Source organism: Strigops habroptila, chromosome 12, assembly GCF_004027225.2.
Source record: "Strigops habroptila isolate Jane chromosome 12, bStrHab1.2.pri, whole genome shotgun sequence".
NCBI classification, from domain to species: domain Eukaryota; kingdom Metazoa; phylum Chordata; class Aves; order Psittaciformes; family Psittacidae; genus Strigops; species Strigops habroptila.
The window spans coordinates 11008072-11027819 of NC_044288.2; the positions used below are offsets into that span (position 1 = coordinate 11008072).

At 40.3% G+C, this 19748-nt stretch overlaps 1 protein-coding gene across 3 annotated transcripts in view; it reads right to left on the bottom strand.

Annotated features, from left to right (window-relative positions):
- TRPC7 (transient receptor potential cation channel subfamily C member 7) overlaps positions 1-11900 on the bottom strand; it is a 74969-nt gene extending 63069 nt beyond the window's left edge. For all 3 annotated transcript variants that reach the window (XM_030504818.1, XM_030504820.1, XM_030504819.1), the window contains exons 1-2: positions 11693-11900; positions 3818-4595 (exon numbers count right to left, since the gene is read on the bottom strand). In XM_030504818.1, the coding sequence (XP_030360678.1) occupies positions 3818-4595; positions 11693-11694 (780 nt within the window). In that variant the 5' untranslated portion in view covers positions 11695-11900. The remainder of the gene's footprint in view (positions 1-3817; positions 4596-11692) is intronic.
- Between the last annotated feature and the right edge of the window lie 7848 nt (positions 11901-19748).

The window sequence follows — 19748 nt, forward strand, 5'->3', positions numbered from 1 at the left end:
TAGGGGAAGGGAGATTATTTATTTCTAGACTCATGGACTACATCTTTCATGTGATTTGTTTTCTTTCATTAATAAGAAAACCTTTTTGCATCATTTTGACACTAGAGAATTTAAAAGATGAAATTACTTCTATGTGAATGTAAAATTATTCCACTTTTTTTCCCTCTTCCTCTTCAATAAGCATTGCAAAAGCTGACATTTGCTTGAAATAAGGACATAGCAACTTTGATCCAAACTATACATTTGTTCTAAATACTCGGATAGACTCACATCTTCTGTGACTTCACCTAAGCTTCAGTGAAAGAGCACTGATTTACTCCAGTAGAGTATCTGTCCCAGTAAAATCATTGGCACTGATTGGCTCTGACAGCTCCTCTCTTTCTTCCAGCTCCGGATCTCCACTGTTATTCTTTTCAGCATGTGGAAAACCACATAGCAGCTGACTGTCTTGACCCTGCTTTTGAGCCAAAATCAACAGATTAGAAAAGGAGTTCAATAGGGCAGTATATCCACTCCAGACTGACAGCCAGAACACCTACTCTTGCTGTTAAAGACCTATTGATCGGTCGACAGAAAGTCTGCTGAGGGCCAGTGTGACCTAACGTATGACTCCCATTTTAACCTTAGTAACACTCCCATACTACTTTGTGGTGTGCAATGCTTATGCAAAGCCATTTCCTAAGAACTGCAATGTAAGACTTTATCTTAGCAATTTGGGGTGAGAACAATCTATTCAGCTTTTGCCACCTTAAAAAAGAACAGATAAAATGATTTCTACCTAGTAATCTTCACTGATGTCTCTCTTAAACTGTGGCCAACCACAGCTAATGCAACTTTTCTCCTTTAACGTGGTTCGTATGGCTGTTTTGTTTCACCTTTCAAGTCTACAAAGAGGCAACTCACCTAAAAAATTTCATGTTCTTTAAAAACATAGTGCATGTTATTAGCTCCTCACTCTGCTGTGCTGAATGGTGCTATTGCATAAGAGATTTAGAGCAGCAAGCAGCAGGTGAGAGGCACTGCATTTATATTTTAATTAGCTCATGCTAGGATTTTCTTTAGAGGTTACTTAATTACTATTTGTCCACCTACATTATTAAAATCTTACTCATGTCCTTCGTTTCAAGGACTTTTTGTACCTCCTGAAAACTGTATTGCCTAAGACTGCATACAAATATAACCATTCTGAAATAATTCCAAGTGATAATTTTATAAATCTGTTGAGCACCAATTGTAACGACAGAACTTTGGTGCTAAAAATTAAAAATTCTCGGAAATTATTATTTTAGGCACAAAAAAGTCCTCTGGAGCTTGTCTGCTTCCATAAATCTCCATAATTTGTGGGCTTCTTAAATACATTTTCAGCATTTTCTGGAAATGAATTCTCAGAATGTCATGTTCTGTGAAAAAACCCTACTGTTTTATTAATACCCTATTCTACATCACATTTATGTTAAGAATAAATATTTTTGCATAAATACATACATCTGATTTTTTTTCTACAGTGAGAATACATTATAACCTTGAGAAGTGTCTTTTTTCTGAAAGAATTAATATACTAGAGGAATGTGACAACTTTGAAGTAAACCAGTGGTATGGGTACTTTTGAGGTACTTCACTACCATATGTAGATGTGTATTGCTCAGAATCTTCCAAAGAGGCAATGAAATTGGAAAACCTTCCTGGAAATACAGTAATTTAGCAAAGTATTTCTAATTTGTTTTCCAGTATTGGTTTACTCACACCCATTTCCCAAAGCTGGGGAGACATAACCACCATGAGACTATTTAACATTTGACTGCTTGTTTGCTCCTTGAGGATTCATGTACCTGCCAGTGCCAGTCTAGACTATGTTGGCAGCTCTATGAAAAAAAGGCAGGACTCTGATAGAAATAAATGTACTTTTGTGCAGCAAGACACTTATCAGAACTGACAAGCGTGCAGTACAAGGCTGCTCGTGTTCCACACAATATGTATTTTCCTACTGAAAAGTAGCTGGAACATTAATGAGGTATTAAAGTTGTTAACAGTGGGTGTGAGCCCACAGTGCTTTCACACAGGAGTAACCCTCACTCAAGCAGCAAGATTCATTGAACCAAGTGAGGTTGTTTCCCTAGGACTGAATGCCATGCAAGTAAAACTCCCTTTAAATTATTGTGTCCTTGAAATTGTGATTCACAGAGGTAAAAAGAGTTTGCAGGATTTTGCCCTAATTTTATTGTCAAAAGAGCTCAGTGGTTTGGGTATTTTTTCCTGTTAGAGACTTACTACAGAGATTCAAAGGGAAGAGCCTCAGAATGTGCGTTCTTCTCGCTTTTAAATTGGAGACCATAGAATCATAGAAAAGACCTTTAAGATCGAGCTCAACTGTGAATCCAGCACTGCCAATCCACCATGTCCCTAAGTGCCACATCTACATGTCTTTTAAATATTTCCAGGGATGGTGACTCCACCACTTCCCTGGGCAGCCTGTTCCAATGCTTGACAAGCCTTTTTTTGAAGACATTTTTCCCAATAACCAATCTAAACCTTCCAACTCGAGGCGATTTCCTCTTGTCCTATAGCTTGTTACTTGAGAGAATCAACTGACCTCCACCTCATTACAACCTCCTTTCAGGTAGTTGTAGAGAGCGATAAGGTCCCCCCTGAGCCTTCTCTTCTCCAGACTAAACCCCACCCAGGTCCCTCAACCGTTCCTCATCACACCTGTGCTCCAAGCCCTTCAATGGCTCTGTTGCCCTTCTCTGGACCCACTCCAGCACCTCAATGTCTCTCTTGTAGTGAGGGGCCCAGAACTGAACACAGGGTTCGAGGTGCAGCCTCACCAGTGCCGAGTGCAGGGGGATGATCACTGCCATAATCCTTTATAGCATATAGCTACAAATTCTGAAATGGATGCTTTAACACTTGAATAGTTTTCTAAATTAAAAATAATGAATTCCTGGCAGGCATCCTGTACTAGTTTACTCACAACATAGATTTTATTACCTCAGTGTCATCAATAGTGATTGTAGCTGCACAGTAGTCATAAGTTAGAAAACAGTCTTATGCTGATGACTGAGCCATTGAAAATGAGTTTTTTCATGACTAATTTATTTTAGAAAGGGACACAATGCTATTTATGTCATGTAAATGACTTAAAGAAAGAATTAAAATGACACAGGACATTTACAAACTCATGCTAATGCAAATCTTGAATAACTTGTAAGACAGTTCTGCAAGTTCCACTGTTATGTTTGGCAAGATAATAAACTTTGTAACAATCTCTTGATCATTTCTCTCTTTCTTTTTCATGAAATTCCTCATATATAGATGCAGTACTAAATCAGTAAGGTGCAATACAATTTATATTATTTTACAAAGAACCAAATTTGCTTAATTTATACCTTTTATCATTGCAACAGAACTAGATGTACCGGATTCTTAAGCCATTAAACCAACCTCTAGAACTCTTCCTCTAAAATAGATTGGTCATTAAAAAGACTTACCTTTCTTACAAAAAATGAGTCTCCATTTTTTAATAATCTGATTTTTATTCCTGCCACAAACTAGAGATTCTAATCAATCACAGTGTGCAACATAAAAACTCTGAGTAAGGATGTCTCTACTATAATGCACAATATTCAGTTCCAAACATTTATTAGCTGGAGAATGCAGAGTGATCAGAACCTGTGTAGTTAACACATCTGGCAATTTCTGTAGCTTCTCTTTCCTCCCCCATCCCCTCGAATGGCATACCAAGACCTGATCAAACATGTAAAACATACAGTACCCTGAACACACTCAGCCCAAGGAAAAAGGCACAGTGGTAAATTACCTTAAATTCAGTTTCAATGTTGGCTAGTCTGGCCAATTCATTGCTTAGCTCTAAAGCAGTAAGGACAGGGTCTTCACTGGAAAGAGACAAATAAGCAGCACTGGCTAATCCTTTGTAGGCATTCATTCTCGATCGAGAGTGACTAAAGGAATCTTTCCTCTGCTTCTCAATACATTCATTGCACTTGCAAAAATAGTCATGTGGCCTTTCAATCCGTGCGCCTTTTAGAAGCAAGATGTGAACTATTTCATACTCCTGGCAGTGGGCAGCAAGTATGATAGGGGTAATGTCATGGGAGAACCGAGTTCCATCTTCATCGTAAGCATAAAAATCATCATCTCTCAGTTCCTGCTCAAGGGGGCTGAGTGTGAGACGCTGTCCTTGTGCAAAGGCTGGATGGTTCAATATTGCTTCTACAATGCGCACGTATCCTTTACTGATGGCTAACAAAAGCGCATCTCCAACCCGAGCAAGATTCTCCTTTTTGAGGAGGAGCTCTGTCACTTCCAGATGCTCATTCCCTACAGCTAACTGAAGGGCGTTTTGTCCCATATAATCGACACAATTGAAGTTCAAGGTTTTGGATTCCTCCAGCATTTTTCGCACGACCGGAATGTTGCCATATTCTGCGGAATCGAGAAAGCGTTCTTCTTCTGCAGTCAGGCTGGTGCCTTTCTCATTGAACATGTAGGCTGGGCCCCGGATGGCCTGCCTCCGGCCCTTCTCCCGAAGGGTTGTGTGCCTGCGATGCATGTTTTTATAATTGCTGTTTCTCAACCTGCAGAAAACCAGAAAGGAAGGCTGGTTATATTCTTGGAGAGTCATAGTGTCATATAACCTGAAATAAGGTTAGAAATGGCTCATTATGATCAGCTCTTGCTGGCTTTTTATGATCTGGGCCAGTTGTTTAAAATCATACAGCATACATGTGGAATAAAGATTAGTTTTCTGAACAACAGACAAGTTCTCTGACTTGTACACCCTTCTGGATTTCAACAAGGATACACAGCACATTCTTAACTTGAGAAACAGCCCTCCCCAAAAGTATGAACAGAGTCTTTTGCATTTTTTATTGTTTAGAACTTCATTACACAGTCTTTAGGAATGATATCCACAACATGATATTTCTCCCATTTACTCTTCTTGAATTCCATCCTTGAGGGCATGAGCCCTAAAGAAAGTTAGCAGGACTCCCCATGTCAATAGACCCTGGATCAGGCCAATAAAGGATGTTCCATAAACTGAAAAAGCATGCTTCTAATTTTAAACACACGGTAACAAGGATAAATATATCACATATTCTGCTGAGATTCAGCTGATACAAGCAAACCACCTATTCATTCACTGCTTTTTTCATGCTGCATAATACCATTTTTCTGTTTCCTGATCTAGAGCAGTTTAATGAATGACTAATTTTCTCACTCAAATACAGTTGGCAGTTACTCTAAATACAAGTATCCAAATCCAGGGGCCAGTCTTGAAAAGCACAGGCATAACTCCTGATTTAGTGTCACATCACTTCCCAGTAAGCATCTTTCAGAGAGCTGCTGCAGAAAGACAGGAACACAGGTATATGACCACAAACAGAGGGCAATTTCCCCACTGATTAAGTGGCGGAAATGCCTTCACTTGGAGTTGGCGACAAACTATTCTTATTCTGCCTTCTCTGGAATCCCCAAAGAAAACTATGCTATATGCAACCAGGCTCAAGGGGGAGTGTATGAAATTAACTGAAATCCTAAATCTATCTGTGTATTTAAAACATTCACACTTCGCATTCAGTACCATCTCGATGTTGCTCTTTTTAAATCTTACTGCTGTAACCTCCACAAAATCCTAGTCCTTCTTTTAGAGTCTAAGCACATAGAGTTATTTGCCACCCTAAGCCCTCAGAATGGGCAGCCTGAGTAAAGAGGTAAAAACAAGACCTCTGTCACAAAACCCATTTGCACTCAGTCCAACAGCAAGTCCTAAATCACTTGGGTAACATTTTCAGGAGCCTCTAAGTTGCAGTGGGCAGATGTAACAAGCAGGTGTTAATGTTCAGTGGGTGGCAAAGGTTTATCCTTCCATGCTCCATCTGTTCTCCAAGTCAGTTTTGACCTTCAGTCAATGAAAAGTTCATGTTGCTCTGAAAAAATACTATTGGAGTTTGAAAGTGCTGTCGTGAATGACAAGAGGGAAAGATGCCAGGAGACAAAGCGGAGTAGATACATTGCCTTCAATAATACTTAAGAAAACAGTAATGGAATCAAGAAAAACCGCTGCAAAAGAAATGGTATCAGAAACCCAAAATACATAAAAAGTGCCAGGACACAGGTAACTGTTCGTATGGAACTAACATGTACCCATGCATCTATTATTTTAATTCATCACTTTTTTTTTACTGATCTACAGCAGAAAGCTAGTACTGAAGAGTTTCAAATAAATGTTACAGCATTTTTTTAGCAGCTACATTAAAATGTAAAAAAATCCTAAGAGAGAAATTCTGTGACCATACACAGTTGAAAGAAAGGTTCATATTTATGAACCTCTCCCCCTAAGCTTTCATGAGTCAGTGTAACAACTTAATAAAAGCTAGAAGAAACTGAACATATCATCCCATGCTCCACTGAGAGATAAAGTGTTCTATGGATCTTAAAACTAATCCCTTCTGGAGTGGTTGGAAGTTGAAGAAATTCAGAGGTGAGGGAGAAAAGAATAATGAAGGAAAAATGGTTAAGAAAATCAATTCCCAAGATGGCATGAAGTTTTGTATAAGATAAAACAATAACTAAAAAACCATAGCACTAATGTATCTAACGCTGTCAGGGAGACAGCAGGAAAGCGGCAAAATTCCAGGGATAAAATTGGAGCCCCTTAGAAGTCAATAGTACAAGTTTCATTGATTTCAGTGGAGTCCAAATTTTGCAAACATGCATTCACATACATGCACATACACCCCCCGCCATGTCCCCAGCAAATAGTTTTCATCTCAGAAGCAGCCCCGGTGAAGCCAAGAGGACTAACGTGCTAAAAATAAAGTGTTTAACTATATGAAAAAGTGCTTATCTATCATTTAAGTTTTAAACCTGCTCTGAAGTCTGAGTTCAAGTAAGGACTCTACATACAAATAAACACTTCTGACTGTGACTTTGTTAAATGGGGACTAATAGCACCAAAAAGCACTTTACACATTTGCAGTCTTGGGATTTCCTTGATGTTAAATTAAACCTCTTAAAATGTTCAGCAACTCCAAAGGATGAGCTGGCAATGGCTTAAGTAACTTTTGTTTCAAGTGGAAACCAATCCAGCTTCTGTAGCTGCTCATGACCCATGAGTGTGGCAGGATCGCACATATCTAAATATCTTAGGGCAGTTAATTACAATAACTGTGTCAAGCTGGAGGAATTCCACTGGGCTTTTCTGATGTTCAGAAGCCATGAATAGTAAGATATTTGGCAACCTTATATTTGTTGTTATATTTAATGGTCATTACTGGAAGCACCTCAGAAAGATGGATAATTTCCAGCACTGAGAAACCTATTAGATATTTTTCCTGATGTCCAAGTATAATTCTTGATACTTTGTTATCTTTTTCTTAGAAAAACTTTCTCTTTTACCTCTAAAGGAGAACCGAAATAGGTGGGAGAAATAACCTTATAATCACACCCAAAGTAAACATAAACCTACATAAAATATTACCATTGGCCCAGATATAAAGTTTTTGCTTGAGAAAGGAGGTTATATTTTGGCCTAGAGCTAATTCACACCTGCTCGTTGTATATGTAGTAACATGCCAAAAAAAAAGGACCTTTGTTTCACTTTCTTCAGTTCAGAGTGAACACTGTTTTCACACACAGCTTCTAGCAACAGAAATTGCATCAGAAAAAGAGGAAACAGTAATGCACACCTGCCCTCAAAAAGGATAATTATTATACAACATTTATCTTGCAATAAATGTTCCACAGGGTTGTCCCTACAGCAGCTCCACTGCCTGCAGGTAAGGGCAAGAGCATCAAAATTCAGAGGGTTTCACCTCAGATGAATTATGACCCCGAGTCTTGCTCATGGCCAGAGAAGATCAATATCTCAACTATCACACTTCATCATCTTTATAGAGAACAAGAGATGAATAAAAAATTATACTTTTAACTTTGAATAATTTCACGAGAAATGATCAGCTATCAACTCCTGTGCTAAAAAGGAAGTTGTAATTATGTTTGACCTGAGCACTGAATCATGATAGAGAAGTGGTAGTGCAAAGAGTAATGTATGCAGCAGCTGAAGATCTTGGAAACTGAACCCTACTGTAATGCCATGACTGTACTCGGCACCTTTCTCTATCCTGCTCTTCAGTTATTTGCAGGCAGGTTTGGAATTAATCATATTTACTGAGTGTGTGTAATGTGCCCTCTCAAAAAAAGGTAATTGTAACTTGATTGCATTTATCTTACCATTTTTGTTTAAAGGTGCTCTGCATTGAAATGACTCTGTATTTGCATATTTTCTTGAGACAGCTACAGATCAAACTTATCATGCACTGCAATTAAATATTGTGTTTTTCTAGGAAAGAATGCCAATGAATGCAGTGTTGTTGCAGAGAAAATGGTCTGCGAAAAGAAAACCAAGAATTTCAGGGCCTAAGTACTGCTTTCAGCAATGTGCATCCCGCTTTACGCAGCTGAGGGAGCCATAAGATATCTGGACTCCTGTGGTGAGTGGAGAAGAATAGCAGCTTCTGAAAGGTGATTTAGCTCTTAACAAATCTTCCTCTGGGAGCATCTCAGTTTCTAATTAAAGTGGCTAGGAGCAGGGCCTTGCAACCTGTGCTGACAGTACTAGGCACCAAGACACTCAACATCTGAAAAAGGAACGCGGCATCGCGTGAGATTTGTTCTTCATGTGGTGTCACTGAAAACACTGCGGAAGCTGAAACTCTCCTGTCTTACAAACACACGCAACTGTTCTGAGCGCCAGATGTGCAGGACAAGGTAGACATGGGAAGGAAGCTGGGCTGCTTCATATGGAGCTTACCCCAGCAAATGCCCATTCTCCTTGATTCTGCTTTCCACAGGACTCCAGATTATGTCACACAGGACCTTCTGCTGCCTCTCTAGTCCTACACAAGAACCTATGGAAGAGCAGGGCTACCACCTCTAGCTAAGGCTTGGAAAAAATGTTCAAAGGCCTAAATGCCTTAAGAGGCTAAATTGGAGCTTTTACACATGGCTTTGAACCAGAACTTTAAAAGCACGTAGGACAGGCTGAATAGTATCTGCTTGAGTGTTTTAACATCTGAAGTCTGAATAGGTGTTGCAATCAATGGGTATTAGGTGCTGTGGCAACCTTTACTTGTCTTAAAGCCTAAAAATTGAGCAGGGCATTTACAAAGGCAGCCTTAGGAACTTACGGTCTCTGACTACACTCTGGGTTTGCTTTCAGTCAGTGAAGAGAGGTTGGCAGGAGCTTCCCTGTGCCCTTTCAACAGCCCCTTTGTCCTGAAACTACAGAAGAAACTTCAGATATATAACCGTTACTATGCCCCTCGTTGGGTAAAGCAACCATCAGAGTAGGCTTTGATGAGACATTGACTCTGTCTTGTTGAAAAGGAAATCTAAGTTTCTGAAAGCCATTTTGAAAGCATTACCCTTGGTTACTGCAGCACCTCAGAAACTGTCAGATTGACACTTTACTTATTATTTTTCTTTCTACTTACATCAATATTTCTAAAAAGAATCAGGGCACAGAAAGGCTGCAGACTCCCTGAGGCCTCTTTGGAATTGACACAGCTCTTATACATCAAATGGACCATTTTCCTCTATTCACCCTTGCTATCCTATATGCAATAGGCTACTCTGGTGTTCCAAATGCTGAATAGGCATATATTACCAGCGGTCTCCCAGAGTCTGTTTTTCTCTAATGTCTTAAATAACCTAAATCTTACATGAAGTCAAGATGCTATCCTTAAAGACAAAAGTTTTAAGTATTCTCTTTCACATATTGCTGACTTACCGTGTATATAGACACAGCATCTCTTGCTGTGGTTGCTTGTGATTACAGCAGCTTTTATTTTTTTATGCTTTTAAATAAAATGACACTTAAGTATTTAATCTTGGGATGTCTAAAACAGTAATTCAATAGTGTTAGCAGCACAGTCATTCTCCTACATGAAAAGTTGCATACATATTTAAGGACAGTTAACAGATTTTTTTTTTTAGCTCTATTCAGGCAGATACTCATTCGCTTGCAGAGTAGTCCTACAAAGCAGATCCAAGAAGTAACATCTCCTCCCCACCATTCCCACTGCTCACATAGGTAAAGGAAAATGATATTTCAAGGTTGAACTTCAAAAAGAGGCTTCTCTCCTCCTCCGGAAGTATAGGCTCAGTCAACAAAACCACAACTTTCCAAAGCTCTTTAAGAAACGGCAGCACAAAGTACATTCAGGAAGGCAAGCCAGGCCTCTCATGTGATTAAAGGATGCTGGTGAATGACACACAATACCACTCCCATCATCTTCTTGTCACAAAGCATAAATTCTGAGGCCAATAACCTAGAAACACTGAGGACAAACCACCAAATCTTTACCAGCATCTAAATTTTCATGTCCTCCCTGATCTCTGTTAGAAAGCAGGCAGCTCTGCCTTGTGGTTAGAAAAAAGGAAATGGAATTTGGCTTTCTACCAGCTCTTTTTTCAGACAAACCCATCCACAGCTTCCCAGTGGTCTCGCCCTCTCCTTTCCTATAAACAAAGCATTGGCATTTTATTTCCCATTCCAAAGCAATGTCATGCACCAATACAAGACTTTTATAGCAGAAGAGAGTGAAAAGTAATCACCTTGGTTGTTGTATTCAATTTCTTCTTGTGTTATAAGTAATGGGGTCTTTCTTTTAATTCCTTCCTTCCTTACTTCCCCTTACTATATCATTGTGAAGATGACTGATTATTACAATGGTATCACAGAAAACATGTGAGATAGATATACCAAAACAAAGACTATTTTTACATTCTCTCCCATCATCCATTAATTAACATGTCTGGCCACCAAATGAACTGCCATGAAAAGAATGAGTCCTACTTTTTTTGGTTTTAATCTGGCTTTGCGAACTAGGAATAATTCACTTTCACTGTTGAAGCATTTCAAAACACAGGCTCAGATTATACTGAAAACACAACAGAAGAATACCTGTTCATTCATAAAATTTTACTACTGATGAAAGCAGTGAAAAAGATTTCTAATTGTGCAAGCAGGGGGCAGTGTAACGCTGATTTTCAATAAACGCTTCTATTAAAAAGAGAATAAAAAGCTGTGAAAAGAACTGGTAATCTCAGTTCTGGCTGTATTTCATTTTTCCCTGAACCCTTTTCGTTGCTCACTTCATAGTTATTTCAAGACAAAAAAAAACGTGGAGAGAAGGACTCCTGACAACTGTCAGACCCAGCAAGCTGCAACAGGCAAGATACAGTGTCCTGTATTTACACCTCTCTTTTTTAGTCATTTCACCTTGGCCACACTGTTTCCAGGAAAAAAAAACCCAAACAAACCTTGAAACGTTCACCCAGATACAAGGGAAGACAACTGTGTGACTCCAAACCATGTGGTTGGTTAACAAACAACAAGCCCTTCAAGGTACACTAAGACCAAGCATGCTTGCACAAATTCCAAGGGTAGAAAGCCAAACCAGTTTCACATGCAGCCACCCACTTCACTCACACCAGCCCATACTGAAGCTTGTAGACGACCGAGTCACATCGAAACACCTCTAACCCCAACGAAACTTCCCAGTGCATAACTAGGGAGCGGCATTAGAGCAAGGGCACTTCTTGAAGGACCTGAAAGCATAGCCGGCTCTGGAAGAGGCAGAGCCCCGCGGCTGCCCGGGGGTCTTACATGTGCGCGTCGGGGCCGGGTCCGTCTCACTCCAGGGGCGCGGGCGCTCCGCAGGCGCGGACCTCTATAGCGCTGCCACGGTCGCTGTCCCCGGTGCTGAACAGCCGCTCAGCGCGGCAGAGGCGGTGTCTCATCCTTATCCCCTCGGCGCCGCTGGGGCAGAGCTCCGCGGGAGCGCCCGGGGTTCGCTTCCCGGAGAAAGAGCCTGCTGCGAGGTTGGCATGTGAGTTGCGCTGCCCTCCCGTCTTCCCCTTCCCTCTTCCCCCGCCGCTGTCCTCTTGTAGGTGTGGATTTGATGGGGTTTTTCCCGGCGCGCCCCCTGCTCGGCCGGAGCTGGACGAGTGCCCCTGCGCCCCAAGGGCTGCCCCAGAGCAGGCGCGGCGAGAGAGCCTTCCTGGAGAGGGCAGGGCTGCCCGCAGGCTGCCCGGCGGGGCGGGGGGCTCCGCCGGGGGCTCTCCCCCTCACACGCCGCACGCCTGCCTCATCCGGCTGTGCCGCCTCTCTGCTGGGAGTGGTTATTGCCGCTTCTCCCCCCCTGCCGTGCCCAGGTTGAGATCGTTTTCTGCTCTTCCTAGGAGAGCTTGTCCCTTCGGGGGTGGCCGAGGAAGGGTCTGTATGTATGTGTGTGTGTGTGGTGGGAGTGGAGGGAGGGGGAATGAAACCAACACGCGAAATAATCAGTCAATGCAATCAGTTTCACTCCCTTGCTTGACAGAGGAAAGCAGCGGGAACAACTTCAAACTGCACCCGGGAGCGCCGGTGCACCCGCTTGCACTCTATCCCGTACGGTAAGAGCAGGAATTCTCCCCAGGACCTCTCCCCGGCCGCCCTCAGATGCTCCCACCGCCTCCCACACAGCTGCAGCTGCACAGGGTTCCCCAACCCCATGACCTTCCCTGTCCTTCCCTATCCATGCAACTCCCGTGCCCACCCGCTCTTCTTTACCTGGACTCGGGGATCCCCACCTCATCAAGCACCCCATTGCAATTACCAAACACCGCCAGCCTGCCTCACCTGGCGCGTCTTCGGGAGTTTAAGCCTGGTGGGAACCTTCTGCTTGGAGAGGTGACGGTGGGAAGCAGTGCAGGGCTCTGAGCAGCACACGCGAGAGGATGGCAGATGTTGATTTGCCCCCAAGTTCTCCCTCTCCCATCCCCTCACAGCACTGGGTGAAGCGAGGGCACGGATCAAGAGGCGATTTTTCATTAACTTACAGTCTCAAATCTGTAATCAACTCAGCTGAAGACGTCATTTGAAGGACACATCTGAGGGTGATGGTGGGCACAGGCACTGACCATTTTAGCAGGGACGACCAAGAGCTTGCAGTGGTTTCTGTAGCAGCACTATAAGAGCATCTCAGACTATATCTTTCAGAACTACTTAAAGACAGCTGATGCAGGGCTTTTTTCCCCACATCCCCAGGCAGATAAATTACCTTCACCAGCCTGAGCTGTACTTACAGTTGTGAGGAGGGTGAACTCTTTCGTTAAAAGTATTTACATTTCCTTTTTAAGACTTGGGAATACTTGCAAAAGGTCAATTTATTAACTTTTTTTTTAATTGGGTAGTTTGGAAGTGGAGATGAGACAAAAGCAGTGGGTTTTTTCATTTATTTTATTCATAGCATTGCCAGTTTATCTGAAAAATACTCATTTTGGCATTGAACATGTGATTGATTTGACTAAACACAGGTAATCTTTCACACCTCTGCATCCTGAAAAATATTCAGGTACAGAATCAATGCACTGTGTTACTACTCCATGTGTCTGTACAGCTGCAGTGACGTCTCCTGATCCTTCTTAGTTCCACCTCCACTGGAAAATATTCACCACTTTTATTTCCATATACATCTTTTATTCTAAAGAAAAATACTGAAACCCCAGCAATGTCTAGCACTCAGAGCTATCAGGAGAACCTGCTTAATAATCTTAATAATCAACAGCCTACCCACTCCATGAATCTGCAGCTAATAAAATACTGACAGCACTCCCAGTTGCAATTGAGTATGTCAGATTAACACATGTGAAGAGAAAAAGAGGAGAAAAAGGGACTGAGGAAGTCCATCATCAGTTGTTATCAATGCACATGAAAAATATTCAACCTACTGTTGTAGGTTTCTGGTAAGGCACATCTCAGACTTAGTGGAAACAGCTACAGAACCAAGAAATCTCACACCTGGCTCTCTTAAAAGGCATTTATCACAAGGTTCTGAACTTCTACAAGTTGCCTTTCATCTTGATTAGCTTTGCATTTTGCTATTGCAACAGTTTCACATGAAAAGTCTCTGCTGAGAAATCTATTTCTAATATTATACAACCCCCTTCTGACTGAAGTCTTATTGACTAAAAGATTACAGAAAACTTGGGGTTTTTTTTTCCTGCACATCATCAACTATCTGTGTTATTGCACCTTGTACCAAAAATGTTCTTATTTAACTGGCGCAAGAACAACTCTGGTATGAAAGAATCGAGTTATTTACTTCATCTCACCTGTATCTTTAAAACTAGACAAAACACATAGTAAATGTTGCATCTGACCAAAACCAAGCAAGCATGCATTTCTCTGCAGGAACAAAAACATGGAAACGATTAAGCAGTTTTAGAAGTCATGGAATTGTAGAGTCATGTCATGACACTGAATGACTGAAACACGGAGACTTCAAATTCCAGTCAAGGTTTGTAGTTTTGAAAGCTTCTGAGTCCTTATGAGCTCAGTATTCTTTATCCTCAAATATTATTCTAGTCACAGAGATATTGCAGAAAGAGAATTGGATGAAAAGGCCTTAAAATGAATGTAAAGTTCTACTTTTGTTAGCTCAGGTCTGATGTTTCAGAGAGTTACCCACATGCCACCAAAAGAGATTGAAGAAAGATGTTGGCACATAGGCCTATCTTGCAAAATCTTTTAAAATTCAAGAAGATAATTAAAACACATATAGCATGTATTTCTAATTCTTGCTGGAATGGTACACACCTGAACCAATTTTGACCCAGGGACCAAAAGCAAAATATTGCTTTACATCTTTATGTTACTTTGACCATCTCATGAGTTTTCCATTCTCCAGAGCTATGGGTTGTGCTGCCTGGCAGCTTCCAGGGGTATCTATGAATAGCAACCCCATTTACTGTACAATCTCATCTAATATCCTTCCATATGAAAAAAATGGAAATTTCTCATATTAGAAAACATCCTAAGCAGAATACATTTTGATTACTCACTCTCTGTCTCACTGTGAACCATTATCTTTAAGATGGTTTTATACACTTCAGTGACATTTTTTGCTCTTTTAACTACTCCTTTTACTGACCTGACTACTTCAGGATAACTTTACTAAGACTGGCAGCAGTCTACCCCCAACAAAAATAGATTTGATCATAAATAAGTGATATCCCTCAGGTAAGAGAAGCAGCAGGGGTACAGAAGTGATGGGTTGATTTAAGATATCATCAGCAATGGGGCTGGTCTGACAAGTGCCTATTTCTTTTAACCCATTTTATTTCAAGAACAATTTATATGATAATCAGATCTGGTGCAATTTTTTCCCATTAAAAGTAAATGATCCTTACATGTCAAAAAAGAAATCTTCTATTAATAAATTGGACAGTTAAAATTTGAATCAGAAGAAACTCTGGAATACAAATAAATGTGTTTCATTTCTTATAGACCTTCATTCCCATTATAAAGTTATAAATATGGGAAAAAAATATTTTACAAGTTAAAAAGCTCGGGAAATTTAAATGGAAAGAAAGAAATTCTATTTCTTTCATTTAATAAACATAACCTGTGCCCTACTTTATACTACAGATTCATTTCCTCCTAAAAGCTATGACTAGGTCATGTCAAGGGCATATCACAGTGATATTCCGATACATATCTTGGTAGATATGGCTGCAGAGAGCATTGTACTTATATTTTTTGATGCCCATTTTAACAGCAGTGAGTGTCCTTTATTCTCTGTGTTAACCGTTACCAGCTGAATATTCTTTGCTGTGCATGTGCGTGTATTTGAGGTTTTGCTGCTGTTTCCCACCCAAGAGTAGATGTTGAACCTCTGCAAGCCTCAGACATTACAACACCTTTTCCTTCATTTTCTTGTCATACAACAGCAGCTGGAGAGAGGGCCCTGCACCTTTGGTAAAGATTTCTGAACAGAAGTCTGTAAAAGGCTATGTATGTGCTTACTGACACCTTAGCAACCCTTACCCTTTCTCTTCTCCTCCAGTTTCATTGCTTCTTCCCAAACTTTACCAAAGCTTTCTAGAGCCTTTCCAATTTTCTTTATCCTGTTTCTATTTCTTCAAGTGTTTGATATTTTTCTCATCTTTTCTGTATGTACGCCATTGCTTCCTCTCCCCTGAGGGTACAGGTTAGGGAGGAGTTGCCAGATGGCCACTCTTACACTTGGGCATATACTAATTTAGCCTTGAACTCTTCTCATTTCCCTTCTGAATCCCTTCCCTCTGCTGTCTTTTCTAATCGGATTTTATGCAACACTTCCTGCATGCTTCCCAAATACATTTGCTTACAAACCCCATGGCCATTCATTCCCATGATACTTCCTCTCTCTGGATCCCACTCTAATTGCATTTAAAGCTCAGAGCAGATATCTTACAACATTGTCCAAGCTTAACATTTCTACTGATGTGTCCTGAATTACTTATATCTCAATTAAATATTACTCCTTCCAGAAGTATCATATAACAGGACAAATCTGGAAGGATTTAGTCCTGTGAAGTTTTTACTGAGGAAGGAAGATATAGAAACTGAGAAGCTATAGGGTAATATCTCTCTCCAGTATAAAAAAAATGAGGTTTTATTTTGTGTCCAGATACAGTTAATTCTGTGTTTCATTAGTTTATTTACCTCTCTTACCCCATTAGGTTTTTTTAATAGTTGTTCCTCTGTTCACACAATTGTAAATTGGCAAATTTACACTTTGGTATAACTTTTCAATCTCTTCAAGCATTTGAAGACGACAAGAAACAGAACCAAGATTAACTGTGTTTGTCAAAAAGAAGATTTTCCACCTAAACATTTGTGCACTGGAAACCATACACAGTGTGAGACAGATGATGATAGGCTTCATTCAACCTTACCCTAATTCTGAAGAACACTAGATAGTATCCCAAAATGAAAAAGCTTTGCCCTTGAAATCAGGGTTTCCATTAAGTTTTCACTTCAGTACTTCCAAACACAGAGGGTTCAGACTGTGTTGGTGACAGCTAAGCTGGTACACTTTAGCACCAACGCTGTGAACTTTTGTAGTTAGCAGCCTGTCTGTCCTAAAGTATCCTCCTATGTGTCCTGGGCCTGAAAGACATCTGGAAATATTGCTCTGAGTCTGACTTGGCTTTGCCCTTTCTTCCTCTCTAGAGAATTATTGTAAACACTGTTATCATCAGACCAAACTTGTCTAAAGCACATCCTCTTACGGGTGCTGATGTGATGCCACTGCTCTCTAAGATATCAGCTAAAGCAAGCTAGCTAAAGATGAACTTTCCAGCAGTACTTAAAAAACTTTTAATCTCAAAAAAACTCCCATAGAATAAGTCAGAAATAGCCATTTAAGATATTTCAGAAACAATGAAGTTGTTAGAAACTTTTCCAGGACTGTCAGTAACCAGTTAAAAGCAGTTACTCTTGTAAACAGCACAGCGTGATCAGCAGTATTTGAGAGCAAGGCCGTACAATGGCCTTTTTCGGCTTTAAGACAGTGACAATGATGAAGGATTGGCTCATACACACATCAATCTCTCTATGTGAAGGAAACAAGTCCCAAAATAACTAATAATTTCATACAGGAGACTACAGTCCCCCTCAGCAGCCTCTCGAGTCAACAGAAGGAGGTAAAAAGATTCAGATCTTGGGTAGGCAGATCCACCACTGAAAACCGACGACAGAAAGATTTCTTAAGCACACCAAATTTAGCCTGGAGAAATCCCATGCATTTTCCAAAGTGTTTGACATAATATACCTACTCACTGATAGAACAAAAGAGAAAATTAGCAAAGATGCCAGCTCAGTTTGCAAAACCGCTAGCAAATTCCTTGTCCACAGTATGTTGGTTGAAGTCAACATGCTTCAGGCACTGTATTTATTTAATTTGTTCCTTCTCTCTTTGATCTTCCTTCCCAAACACTTTCATCTCTAATAATTTGTCTTTCCTTAAAGTAAAATCCACAAAAGAAGGGCTATTCCATACAACATCGAATCATGGTCAGCATACAGCTTAGACCTGTGGAACTCTCATCTTACTCTGCATTTTCAGCAAAGAAAAGATATAGAAAGAAAATATAAAACAACACAGCCCTTCTGGTGAGACTCTGCCAATGTCCTTCCTCACTGGCATTGTCAAGTTCACATGTGAATGCTGTGAGAACAGAAGGCAAGAAAAGCATCACTTTGCCTCCATTAGCATCATCAGCTTCTCCCAGATGTTATAACAGTTTCTCACTGGCATCCTTCTCAGCTTTTGCAGCTCAAAACCAAATAAAACCCCATCTTTTCGTATGTGTGCCTTAGCTCCTTTTAATAAAATCTGTGTTAATATCATCATTGTTGTGCTAGGAAATGTGACTGGTGTATTAGAATCTCAAAAAGCCCCGGTCTCAACAATATTTTAAAGTGTTCCCCAATTTGATACTTGCAAAAAATGAACATAATGGTAGTAAACATATATGCCAAAGTGGAACCTGCCTGTGCTTGAATCCCAGCAAAGTTGGGTAATTTCCTGCTCCTAAGAAATACAAAAAGTATATTTCCAAGAGGGCTCTGAGTCCTCCAAGTGTCCTCCACTAAAAAGAGATCAGTCCACTTTGTCCCCAACACTACCAACTTGCCCACACACTAGTGCTAAAAAGGAATTAATATCTTATACAAATCCCGGGACAAACTGAGCAAAGATTCTCCAAAATTTGAGAAAATTAAGATTAATCCAAGTTGTTATGGAGCGAACAAAGAGTGTTTCCTTCTGGAAACCTTCATCATGAGTGTATCAAGGTGGTGATGAGGGGGGCTGAGGATCTCACTCTTTGGTTGAAAAAATGGTTTCAAAACATCTGAAAAACTTAAGTAAAATGTGACAGTGTGAGGAAAGGATCAGATATGTTGAAATGTATTTGGGATGACTCAAAGACTGAGGATTTATTTCATACAGTGGTTATCCTCTAAAGGGTAAGCGTTCAGGCATCTTCTTTTGTCTATGGTCAGTAATTGTTTGCAGAAGATAGACAATTGCTAGGCTTTCTGAAATACTTTATTGAAGAATATCTATGTCATGACTGCTAGAGTGTGAGCTTCAGATATACCTAACAAATTCCTTACTTTCAGTGATAAAAAATCAGCCTGAGAGACAGTTCACATAGATAAATATCTTTCTGGGTGTATTCCCTTATTCAGCAAAGTCTTTTTTTCTTCCAAGGACGAGTTTATTTGTCCAGTAAGATAACCTCATATCTGTCTGAAAAACACCCACGCTATGAAGGTATTACATAAACATTAATCTGGAGACTAATTTAAATAGTTATCAGTATTAGATACAAGATACCTGGCTTCCTACATTAAATTCTATTATACGCTGTAAGTGAAATGCTACAGATAATAAATTCTCGTCAGATCTCTTTTTGAAGGCTAACAGTCAATTACTTGCTTTTCTCAAGCACCTATTTCTAGTTTGGCTACTGCATTTGTTTCCTCAGCCTTGGATAAGAGAAATTCAAGAAAGGAATAGAGCTCTTCTCCTTTCTTTACCTCATCTTTTGTACTGTACACTATACTTAAATTACATAAGGTCTTTCTTATCACTCTCAGTGCAGTCCCTGCTAAATGAAGTGAGCTCAGAAATAGGAGTTAGAATCTTATAATGAGTGGGATATTTGGTTTAAGAAGTCGCAACCTTAATCAGAGCACCTTTCCCCTACCTGTTGCAAACCAGGACTGCACCCAGCTATGCCATGCCTTGCAATATTGATATTACCATCTCTATTTCTTTCTCATCATTCATGGTTTCGTAATGGATTTAGCACAGGCAATGTGCAGAATGAACCTGAAGCCCATA